Raw genomic sequence first — 12653 nt, 5'->3', positions numbered from 1 at the left:
CTGGATGAATAACCATTGGCTGCAGTGGGGAAAATCCAAGGGGATGCTGCACCACCAATCTCCAATGTAAACGGACAACCAAAATAAATACATCAGAATTTTCTCTCAGTTTGAAAAATCCTGTCCATTCTTTACAAGTGTATAGCTTTTCTCTTTTTTCCCCTCTTCAGAGTCAAAAAGTGTGATTCTGGAAAAGCATAACTGGTCAGGCAGCATCCAAGGGGCAGGAGAGTCGACAGTTGGAGCATAAGCTCTTCATCAGGGAGGAGGAGAACTTCTTCAAGGTGGCCGTCCTTGGAAGAGGCTTCACAGTAATGTTATAATCAACTGGAAGAAAGTGAGGACTGCAAATGCTGAAGATCAGAGTCAAAAAGTGGGGTGCTGGAAAAGCACAGCCAGTCAGGCAGCATTCGAGGAGCAGGAGAGTTGATATTTCGAGCATAATTCTTCCTATTTATCCTTTTTGTTAGGTTGCAAATGTCTTATGAAATGGCCTAGCACAACATTCAGTTGTATCAAACTGCATGAGCAGAGGACCCACCATGTTTACAATGTTATTTGACTGAGAAAAGTGCAATATGAACATAATGTTTTTTTGAGTTCTTCTATTCTACTTTAAGTGATGTGGTTATTCCAAAACGGTTTCACTGTTGCTATTGCCCTTATATGATCTGATCATATGACCTTATATTGCCCAAGTTGAATCCTTGTGTAAGCATTGGTAAGAGGTTCATTTCCTGAACCACCAGGAAATCTGGCGACAGAATCTATAACACATGCTATAGCAGGAACTTTTGCAAGAAGTAATTCCATTTCATTCAGAAGTGAAGTTGATATATTATAAAATAAACAATGAATTTTTCTAATGAAGATTCTCTGAAAAATGAATGACATACCTGATGTCATGAAAGCATTAATGAGTGCGTTGGAAGCATCTTTAGAATGAGTTGTCAAATAAATTTCAAACCCATCATGCCTCTTTTTAAAAAAAACAGGAATTGGCATCGCTCCAATAGTTACGTTTCCTGGGCTGATATCACATGGAGCCTGAGTATGATTTAACACTTCTTACTAAAGTGTGTACTTTTTATCTGCATTTTATTTTCCACACTCCTCTATGTGTCATACATTCTTTCCTTTCTTGAACAGGAAATCCCCTAAAACAACGATGTATAAAAGAACGGAGCTCAGTGCAGTCAATGAAGGACTCTGGCTGACTGAGCGTGCTTAGTGAATAGGCAACGTCAGTCTGTTAGAGACTTCAATTCTTCAACAACATGCAACTGAAAATTGCTCTGCTTCTTGTACTTTTCTGTGCTGTATCAGTGTTCAGTAGATCATGTAAGCTTCTATATTTATTTTAAATACATTGTCTTATATCTTAGCGACTAATAATATTTATTTAACATAACCTGTGTTTCACAGTGCCATTGTACAAGGCTGGCAAGGGATAGTAATACAACAGAAAACTGTAACAATGAGCAGGCAGCTCAATGATAATGCCTAGTGACTATTGAGAGTTAAAATTGGTGACAGCATAAACTATAAAACAATCTGAGTCAGCCTTGAGTCAGCAAAGTATGAAATAATATTTAAAATGCAAGTTTTTTTGAGCAAAACTTTATTCAAATTATGTGTCTTATTTTTCAGATCGAGGTCCTGGAATAGTTTCTACAAACTGCTGCACGAAGGTGTCCCGAAAGCCAATTCCATTTCTGATTACACACTATAGGATGCAGCCACTGTTGGCCCCCTGTGTCGAAGCCATCATGTATGAGACCATTCTGTTTCTTGTAACCAGAAATCTGTCCTCCTGTCTGATCTTTTATTTTTAAACATTTCGCATTGTTGCGTATTTCGTTCCTTTTTAGATAAGAATCTTTCTTCATTTTCAATTTCTGATATCCCAACGTTTAAATAAAATTTCCTACGACTTTGATTTGTGGGAAAATTGAATTTTGATCAAACATTGAGAAATGTTTTTTCAATGTTAAGTGAAAAGATTTTAAGAGCTAACCTACTCTTAAAATTGTCATTTAAAGAAAATTTGAAAATATCCAATACCGAACTGATAAAATTAGCTTATTATGCACTGCAAACACATTTGGATCAATTTAGTAAAAAGAAACACTATTTGTCTTGGGGTTGATTCATGTGTAATTACATGTTTAGACAATTTTAATCCATTTCCCAATGTTTCTAAATTGCAATTTCTTCTGCTCTGTTTCAGATTTTACACAGTAGAGAAAGGACCTCTGTGCGCTGATCCAAAAGCACGCTGGGTATCAAGAAAGATTAAAGAGACTGAGTAAGTACTGCTTGTGAAGTTAGTACAGATTGACATTAACATTTAGAAGGTCTAAGTAGCATAAAAAGTAAACGTGACTCTAAACATTACCCTAAAAACTATATTACAACATTTTTATTCATGTTAGTCTGACTTATCAAACATCCACAATTAGTTGCAGTCTATGAGGAACTGTCAACTTTTCCACCTGTGCATTGCGTGCAACCGTCTTTTCTCCTTCTGCCCAGTTTCTGATGTTGTTCTCCCATTCAGTCCTTCTCTTATGTTGCCTGTTTTTCCCTGATATTTCACCTGCAGTTGTTGCCAAGATTAAACTCTCACTTCACGTTTATTCAATTTCCACTTTTTCAATTTCCACCTCTTCAATTCAGTTAAAATTCCAAGAAATAATGGGACATGGATTTTCTTGCAGTTAAAATCTCTGATTTACTAATATATATGCATATTTATATGAGTAGTTTGTACTGGCTGTACTATAACAATGGTTCAATAAAATTGCAAGTAGATTAGATTTGTGCAGGCATCAGACTAAGTAGAGTTTCTGACTCTTTCTTCACTACACGTATCATCTTAACTGTGAATGTCATTTAAACACATTAAGCCCACTAGACTTTTTTTTGTTTCCATACTCCTGAGTACTATTTATTAATGAGTATTATAAAATAACAGTAACAGGCTACTACTGATTATGTCACTGCTAAGTTCATTATTTTGCTATTCTATAATGGAATTATAAGGAAAGTGATATATTAGTACAAGTTCAGCATTCATAGCAGAAATGTACTGACTAAAGTATGTATGTATACACTCGCAAATACTTAAAATGTTGTGTTTCCATTACAGTGGCAGGATGCAGAGTAACAGCTCTCAATGAAGTGAAATGAAATGCTTTCTAGAAGACTGAGAAAATAAGGACTCTGATATTTTCAATATTGCTTCATTAGTTTTTGTGTTTGACTGTGCAATTATGTGAATCTTAATTTATTTTTTATATTATTCTGGTAATTCAGTACTGTTTCAGTGTTTTTGTCACTTTAATTCCTAAATATATAAATATATACATTTATTTTATACTTTTGAAATGTTGATTTTTTTTAGTAAAATAAAAAAAGGCTTTATCAAAAGGAATGAGAGTCTCTCTGTAACTGCATCTGAAAGAGCAGGTTTTGGTTTTTCAAAAGGATGATAAATACTCAGCAATAAGCATGGGAACTAGAGATTATGTGGGGAAGTAACCATTTGCACCTGAAGTCTCGCCTCATATCCATTTGAAAATGTTGAATTGAAAATCTACTGCTTAAACTTGGTGCAGTAGCCCACTTGAGGTGGCACGGTGGCTCAGCGGTTAGCACTGCTGCCTCACAGCATCAGGGTCCCAGGTTTGATTCCAGCCTTGGGTGACTGACTGTGTGGAGTTTGCACATTCTCCCCGTGTCTGTGTGGGTTTCCTTCTGGTGCTCCGGTTTCCTCCCACAATCCAAAGATGTGCAGGTCAGGTGAATTGGCCATTCTAGATTGCCCATAGTGTTAGGTGCATTAGCCAGAGGGAAATGGGTCTGCGTGGGTTACTCTTCGGAGGGTCGGTGTGGACTGGTTGGGCCGAAGGGCCTATTTCCACACTGTAGGAAATCTAATCTAATCAATATCATGGAGTCATAAAGCAGAGCAGCCCAGTGCTGGAAAAGGTGCTTCAGCCCATCACATCTACACGAGCATTTCAATGAATTTAGGAAACTGTCCATTCATTACCTATGGATTGATTCCAGCCAACATTAATCTATAAGCAAGTACAATTAAGTCAGGCATATTGGCATATTGGTTAAGGTTTCATCTGGCTACTATATCTTAGCAGCATCATAAACATGGGAAAATTTTCCCTGATCACTATTTTTGGCAGAAACATAAGCATGTTCTTTTAAGGAAAGTATTGAAGAAAGACCTAAAGATAGACCAGCAAATTAGAATGAAAATCAGAGAGAGAATCCAACAATCGAAGATAAGGTCAATTTCTTGAATTATTTGGAAATGAGTTACAGTACTATGATGTAGGATGCATGATTCCTATATATTTTGATACAATTCATTTATTTTTAAGTTTATATGCTTAAAATTTGAATTGGAAACGTGTTTTTTTTTCTGTGTATCAGAAAGGCTGAATGATTTGTGAGTATATCTGTAGCCATGGTGATTTATTTTAAAAGAACTAGATATGTGGTTTTCAGAGCTAATGAGTTTTGATGTACATTAGGAGAGCTTATAACTGAGTAAGATAAATAATTGTGTTTCAGGGTTTCTATCAGCAACTTCTGCAGTTAGCTTTTTCAAGTTTAGGGTAAACACCCACAGGTTGAAAATAAAGTTCAGCTTGGGAAAGTTGTGCAAAAGTCATTGAATGGAAATGGATGTAAAAAGCAATCTTACTGAGAAAGCAAGATTTGTTATAATAGATTTCTTTAGAGTAAAGTCGCAGGTCAGAATTGTTTGGATAAAAACCTGAAGAGATTATTTAAGGCTGAGAACATTTAAACTCGGCTGTACGAAAGCTCGAGGAATGAGCTGTCAGATTTCCAGACTGAGAGTTAAAGTCACAGTTATGTTAAGCCTATTAGGATGTTAGAGAAATGTTTTTTTCCCACTGGCGTACTATATAAGGGGTGCTTTTGGGTTGTATTCGAATATTTTTTGGGAATTAATGGTTTTATATTTTATACCATGTTTCAAAATCTTGATGTTTGTGTTATACATTAGTAGAATTGTTTATTCTATGTTATCTTAATTTGTTTTGCTTAATAAACTTCCCTTTTATTATGAAAACCAAATCTATAACCTTGCATGCTTAGGTTTCAGTGAAAGAGCTTGCTAAAAATAAATCAAAATATGATCTATCAAGGCAGATTTAAGCCAGGGAAGTGATTTGCATTTAGATGGAGATTGCAAAGCAGTATTGAATCTATTTTAGATAGGATAGACACATCATTAGATCTTTGTTTGATTTCCCTATGTAAACACAATGATAAATTGGTGCATAAAGGAATCGCTGCAATATTTATGTTACATCTGGACATGAATTAGATCAACATCCTCATGGGGAAGTTTCTTAATGCTGTTAGATAGGATTTAAACTGAATTGATAGGGGGATCTGATCCTGGCAAGTAGAGTTTTAAAAAATTCGTTCATTGGATGTGGGTGTCACCAGTTAGACCAGCATTTTCTGACCATCACGTATTGTCCAGAGGGCAGATACGAATCAATCACATTGTTCTGGGTTCAGAGTCATATATGGACCAGATTAGACTAGTTTGACTGACTAAGAGGACATGTTTAGAAAGCAGAGAAGCTGAGATGTAATTATAAGTTAAACTTGGTTAAGAGAGTCTAGAAGGCAGAGAAAACATAAGCAAGATAAGAACAAAGTGAATTCAGCAAGGCTAAATGGAAAATGTTTCATTCCATGAAGCTTAAGGAATAAGAGGTATAGGATTTAGACCGAGATATGCACATGGGGCTTGTATGATATACCTACAACCATGTCTTGGAGGATAAATTAACTTACAATCTCCCTTGCCGAAACAGAGGTCGTCCAGGAGGGTTTGTCTACTGAGTCCATATGGGTGGAAGTCGGAAACAGGAAAGGAGCAGTAAATTTATTGGGAGTTTTCTATAGACCCGGATTGGGAGGCAGATTTTGGACAGGTGCAGATGTAACAGGGTTGTTGTCATGGGTGACTTCAACTTCCCTACTATTGATTGGAACCTCCTTAGTTCAAATAGTTTGAATGGAACAGATTTTATCAGGTGTGTCCAAGAAGGATTCCTGAGTCAATATGTAGATAGACATATTAGACGGGAGGCCATAATGGATTTGGTGCTTTGCAGCAAACCAGGTCAGGTGTCAGATCTCTCAGTGGGAGATCATTTCGGTGATAGTGATCACAACTCCCTGACCTTTACTAAACTCATGGAGAGATATAGAAGCAGACAATATGAGAAAATATTTAATTGGGGGAAGGGGAATTACAATGCTATTAGGCAGGAACTATGGAGCATAATTTGGAAGCAGATATTCTCAGGGAAATGCACGATGAAATGTGGAGGTTATTTAGGGAGTGCTTGCTGCGAGTGCTGGATAGGCCTTTTCCACTGAGGCAAGGAAGGGATGGTAGGGTGAAGAAACCTTGGGTGACAAGGATGTAAAATATCTAGTCAAGAGGAAGAAGGAAGCTTACTTAAGGTTGAGGAAGCAAGGATCAGACAGGTTTACAAGGTAGCCAGGAAGGAACTGAAAATGGACTTAGGAGAGCCAGAAAGGGTCATGAAAAAGCCTTGGCAGGTAGGATTAAGGAAAACTCTAATGCATTCTACACTTATGTGAGGAACAAGAGGATGGCCAGATTGAGGGTAGGGCCGATCAGGGATAGTGAAGGGAACTTGTTCCAGGAATCAGAGGAGATAGGGGAGGTCTTAATGAATACTTTGCTTCAGTATTCATTAGTGAGAGGGACCTTGATGTCTATGGGGACAGTATGAAACAGACTGATATGCAAGAATGGGTTGATGTTAAGAAGGAGGATGTGCTGAAAATTCTGAATAATATGAGAATAGATAAGTCCCCTGGGCTAGACAGGATATACCCAAGGTTTCTATGGGAAGTGAGGGAAGAGATTGCTGCGCTTTTGGTTATGATCTTTGTGTCTTCACTGTCCACTGGAGAAGTACCAGATGATTGGTGGGTAGCAAATGTTATTTCCTTGTTCAAGAAAGGGAATAGGGATAACCATTGGAATTACAAACCAGTCAGTCTTATGTCAGTGGGGGGCAAATTATTGGAGAGGATTCTGAGAGACAGGATTTATGATTACTTGGAAAACCATAGTTTGATTAGAGATAGTCAGTAAGGCTTTGTGAGGGGCAGGTCATGCCTCACAAGCCTTATTGAATTCTATGAGGATGTGACAAAACACATTGATGAAGGTAGAGCAGTGGATGTAGCGTACATGGATTTTAGCAAGGTGTTTGATAAGGTTCCCCACGGTAGGCTCATTCAGAAAGTTAAGAGGCATGGGATTAAGGGAAATTTGTCTGTCTGGATACAGAATTAGCTGGCCAATAAATGGCAGAGGGTGGTGGTGGGTGATGGAAAGAATTCAGCCTGGAGCTCGGTGACCAGAGATGTTCTGGGACCTCTGCTCTTTTTGACTTTTATAAATTACTTGGATGAGGAAGTGGAAGGGTGGGTTAGTAAGTTTGCCGATAACACAAAATTTGGTGGATAGTGTGGAGGGTTGTTATAGCTTGCAGTGGGACATTGACTGGGCTGAGAAGTGGCAGATGGATTTCAACTTGGAAATGTGCGAAGTAGTCACTTTGGAATGTCAAATTTGAATGCTGCTTACAGGGTTAAAGGCAGGACTCTTGGTAATGTGGAGGAACAGAGGGACCTTGGGGTCAAAATCCATAGATCCCTCAAAGTTGCCAAGCAAGTCAATAGGGTTTTTAAGAAGCCATGTGGTGTGTTGACTTTCATTAACAAGGGGAGTGAGTTGAAGAGTTGTGAAGTTATGCTGCAGCTCTATAAAGCCCTGGTTGGACCACACTTGGAATATTGTGTTCAGTTTTGGTCACCTCATTATAGGAAGGGTGTGGAAGCTTTAGAGAGGGTGCAGAGAGATTTAACAGGATGCTGCCTGGACTGCACGGCATGTCTTATGAAGAAAGGTTGAGGGAGCTAGGGCTTTTCTCATTGCGAAGAAGTGTGAGAGATGACTTGAAAGAGGTGTACAAGTTAATGACAGGTATTGATAGAGAGGGGATTGCCAGAGACTTGTTCCCATGGTGGAAATGGCTATCATGAAGGAGCATAATTTTAAGGTGATTGGAGGAAGGTTTAGGGGAGATGTCAGAGGTAGGTTCTTTACACAGAGAGTGGTGGGTGCGTGGAATGCACTGCATGCAGTGATAGTAGAGTCAGACACATTAGGGTCATTTAAGCAACTCTTGGATAGGATATGCATGATAGTAAAATGAAGGGTATGTAGGCTAGTTTGATCTTAGTGTAGGATAAAAGGTCGGAACAACATCAAGGGCCAAACAACCTGTACTGTGCTATATTGTTTACTGTTCTATGTTCTATGTAAACTCAACATACCTTTAGGGTGTTCATATGAGATAATGAGGGGGAATAGAGTTGGAAAGAACATGCAATAAGGATCAAGGAATCAATTACAGCACTGAGCAGGGATAATATCTTCGAAAGATCATCAAATGAGGCCATATGGATAGGAGTAAAAAGCACAAGAGGTCAAAAAGTTTGTTGTATGCATACAATCAACCGCCAAACAGTCAGCTAAAGAGAGAAGTTTAAATATGATACTGATAAATGCTGATTACAAAGTGACACTTACGTATGTAATTTCACAAGTCTCTCTCACCCACTTCCTTTCCATCTCAGTAAATAATAAATAGGACACAATACTTCCACAGGATGAGGCAACATTACACCTCTGACCATTTGTGCACTTGCTGCTTGCTCAGACTAACCCAGCTGGATGGCAGCAACCTTCACCATCTTTATTTTGTTCATTGTCACAGTCCTGCTGTGTTACCTTGCTGTGTAGCACATACACAAAGCTAGGAATCTTGTCATAGTGGTCTGCAGGTGTCTCTCAAATCAAGGCGGTTGCCCTTCCCTCAGGGGACCCCGGCACAGTGAGTCAAAGGGCAGCTTTCAATACTCACCCATTCCCTGCTTCAGGTGGTCAGGGTCAGGATCCTCTCCTCAGAAAGGGTAAGGAGCCAAATGATGAGCAGCACACTACCTGGCCAGACTTTCTGTCCTATTGTGAGATTGATTTCCTCATGGAATACAAAAAAAAGACAGGAATTCTGAAAGGTGAAAGTTGCAGTACAACTTTACTTTTGAAATAGGTGAAGAATTGTCCCAAGCGAGCGTGTAGGCAGCACAGAGGGCATGCAGGGTTAGTGACATTGCAGTTTGGGCTGGATGAGGGTGAATAGGGAAGACGTTGTAGGCAACAGTGAGAGTGGTCGAGCATAATACTTAATCAGGGATAGGTACAGTGACAGATTTTAGAGTCAGTGTATGGTATCAGCGAGAAGATGGAGGTCATTACCATGGCAGTGTTGTCTGTCTTCCTACATTGCTGGACATTCCTTTTGATGGATGAGACTACTTTAACCAATATAGTAATCTTGGATGAGGATGTCATGCCCTAGTGTCATAGCTTGACTGTGGGTCCTTGGGGAGGAGGACATCCCGCCTGTACACCTCTCGGTCCACCAGGACCTCCTTTCCACCAACTCCTCCCTTTTTCCCATGACTGGGGAAAATGTCAGGAAACTTGCAGGGCAGCACTGGACTGGCATGCTGGTCTGGGCGTGCAACGGGCTTTTCAAAATAGTGTGGGCACATGGGGTGTTGGTAAATTCTGACATATCTGGTGAGTAGTGAGTTGTGGGGGAATAGTGTTCGATAAAATGTGGCAGAAATTGAATGTGAGGGGTACCATAGGTGTGTAGTTGACAAGTAACAAGGTGAGTTTGTTAAGACATGGTGAGAGAACTCATTTGGCTCTGCACCATAAACACCTCCATCATATTCATTACAATGCAGATATATCCAGAAAAATGTAAGATTTAGACTGGAGTGAAGATACTTCACTGAGCTTGAGTTTCATTCGAAGATTTGGCTCACAAAAAGATTTTACTCTTGTTGTTTATGGTATAAATCTTTCTCAACTATCATATATATTAGTTCCACTTCTTTCTTTCTTTTCTTTTGTATAATAAACTTATGTTTTTTTGTTAAAGTACATTGACAGCCTCATGTGGGTATGTTCAGTAGTTGATTTGCATGGCAACCAAATTGCACAAATAACGCTTACAATCTATTAACAAAAAGCAGAAATTTCTGCTGAAACTCAGCAGGCCTGTGGAAAGAAAGCAGAGTTAACATTTTGAGGTCCAGTTATTCTTTGTCAAAACTGCCAAACCTGCTGTCTTTCACCACCAATTTATGATTTTGGCTCAGATTTCCAGAAGTCATAATTCTTTGCTTTATTTGTGGTTTATCAACCCAGTTTCATTCTGGAATTTGATTTCTCCACTTGAATGGCCATCTATGATCATAATAGTGTCAACAGGGCTATCTGTGTGACATTGTCTTTTCTGGTACTTTTCTCAGTGCCAGGTCATCCCTCCAGTTTCTTTCCTCTTCTCACATTTAACAATAAATTGATATAACCGAACAACGTGGTGGACCATTTCACTTGGTGTTTAACTGTCAATTATATTGTGAATCTGGAGTCACATGTCAGCCAGTTCAGGTGAAGATGACAAACTTCCCTTTCCAAAAGGACATTAGCAAACTCTATCTTTTAATTCCGGATCCCCATGGTAGCAGAGTCAAAAGTAGAGGGCATAGGTTTAAGGTGAGAGGGGAGAGAATTAAAAGGGACTTAGGGGGCAACTTTTTCACGCAGAGGGTGATGCATGTTTGGAATGAACCACCAGAGGAAGTGGTCGAGGCTGGGACAATTACAACATTTAAAAGACATTTGGATAGGTAAATGAACAGGAAAGGTTTAGAGGGATATGGGCCAACTGGGACTAGATTTAAGACATCTGGTCAGCATGGATGAGTTGGACTGAAGGGTCTGTTTCCATGCTGTTCAGCTCTGTGACTGTATGACTCTATTTGTTTATTCAATTCACCTGTTATTCTGGGTTGGTAATCTATTGACAGTCCTGCCACACCATTGCCTCTCCTCACTGAAATAAATTTAAAGAGAATATTTAAAACACAGGAATACTCAAGATTATGCCAAGGTAAGAGGGCAGTGAAATTAGTTTTGGATAGCTTCAGTGGAATATTAGCACAGTCAACAATAGGAAGAAAGGTCTCTTTCAGCAGTAATAATATCAATAATTCTCAGATTCTGAGATTTGGGCATTGATTTTCATTTTTTTTTGTTGGATCATTCCTTCATATTTCAATGTCTGCTAAATTGACTGACGCAAATCTAATGGAACAAAAACTAAAGGTGAAAAGCATTCCAGCGGCATTAGCATAGTTCAGGCAGGAGCAGAAATGGGATTCAGCAAGACAGTGGGATATCAGCGCTGCGCTGAATGTTGCGGGTTCACGAGTAGATTAGATTAGATTACTTACAGTGTGGAAACAGGCCCTTCGGCCCAACAAGTCCACACCGACCCACTGAAGTACGACCCACCCAAACCCATTATCTTACATTTACCCCATCACCTAACACTACGGGCAATTTAGCATGGCCAATTCACCTAACCTGCACATTTTTGGACTGTGGGAGGAAACCGGAGAACCCAGAGGAAATCCACGCAGACATGGGGAGAATGTGCAAACTCCACACAGTCAGTCACCTGAGGCGGGAATTGAACCCGGGTCTCTGGCGCTGTGAGGCAGCAGTGCTAACCACTGTGCCACTGTGCCACCCATAGTGCCACTGTAGAGTGGCGTTGGAAAAGCATAGCAGATCAGGCAGCATCCGAGGAGCAAGAAAATTGACATTTCAGGCAAAAGCCCTTCATCAGGATAATAATGTCCAGCATCTGCAGTATCCACTTCTGCCTGACTCTTGCAGGCTGAATAGCAGTGAGAATCAGTCAGAACGAGGTTGAATTTGCAAGAATAACAAACAAAGACAAATTAGAGCAGGACAAAAGAAATTGCCCAGATCTTCTGCCTGCCACTTTAACAGCCCACATGTTCCCTGGCCAACATCTCTGTCTCAGGCTTGCTGCAGAGCTCCAGTGAAGCAAGCTGGAAGAACAGCTTCTCAATTTCTCCTTGGCACCCTGCATCCTTCTGAACTCAATATCGAGTGCAACAACTTTAGGGCTTGTGCTCTCCCATGTGCTTACCTCAACCTCACACATCAGGCCTTGTTATCACGCATGAGCTGAAAAATGTGTTGCTGGAAAAGCACAGCAGGTTAGGCAGCATCAAAGGAGCAGGAGAATCGATGTTTCAGGCATGAGCCCTTCTTCAGTTCCTTGGATGCTGCCTGACCTGCTGTGCTTTTCCAGCAACACATTTTTCAGCTCTGATCTCCAGCATCTGCAGTCCTCACTTTTTCCTTGTTATCACACAGTCTGCTATTACACACAGTCCATTGTTAGTGACTGACGGTCCCCATTAAAAGCTATTCACTTTCCTGGCTGTATCGTTATCCACTCCTTTGTCTGTTCAACTGTTCTTCTCTCTCTTTGGGCTCTATCTCCACCCATCATTTACTCCATAGCCCTCTCTCCCTACCCTACCTTCTGCATATAAACCGTCCTTTTCCTAGC

At 39.8% G+C, this 12653-nt stretch overlaps 1 protein-coding gene across 1 annotated transcript; it reads left to right on the top strand.

Annotated features, from left to right (window-relative positions):
* Positions 1-1139: 1139 nt before the first annotated feature.
* On the top strand, positions 1140-3436 carry LOC122556282 (eotaxin-like). Its single transcript, XM_043702909.2, has 4 exons — positions 1140-1341; positions 1651-1771; positions 2231-2308; positions 3152-3436. The coding sequence occupies exons 1-4, from the start codon at positions 1278-1280 to the stop codon at positions 3180-3182; spliced, it is 294 nt and encodes a 97-aa protein (XP_043558844.2). The 5' UTR covers positions 1140-1277; the 3' UTR covers positions 3183-3436.
* The last annotated feature ends 9217 nt before the right edge of the window (positions 3437-12653 follow it).

Source organism: Chiloscyllium plagiosum, unplaced genomic scaffold, assembly GCF_037043375.1.
Source record: "Chiloscyllium plagiosum isolate Xiang-an unplaced genomic scaffold, Cpla_swu_hap1 HiC_scaffold_13, whole genome shotgun sequence".
Taxonomy (NCBI): Eukaryota; Metazoa; Chordata; class Chondrichthyes; order Orectolobiformes; family Hemiscylliidae; genus Chiloscyllium; species Chiloscyllium plagiosum.
The sequence above is the reverse complement of the archived record's forward strand: the minus strand, read 5'-3'. Positions and strand labels throughout refer to the sequence as shown.

What these genes read in the sequence shown, in the direction of transcription:
- LOC122556282 (XM_043702909.2), top strand. Translation starts at nt 1,278, where the DNA reads ATGCAACTGAAAATTGCTCTGCTTCTTGTACTTTTCTGTGCTGTATCA. An exon ending in ATCAGTGTTCAGTAGATCAT is followed by an intron (nt 1,342 to 1,650) that starts GTAAGCTTCTAT and finishes CTTATTTTTCAG; the next exon opens with ATCGAGGTCCTGGAATAGTT. An exon ending in CCCTGTGTCGAAGCCATCAT is followed by an intron (nt 1,772 to 2,230) that starts GTATGAGACCAT and finishes GCTCTGTTTCAG; the next exon opens with ATTTTACACAGTAGAGAAAG.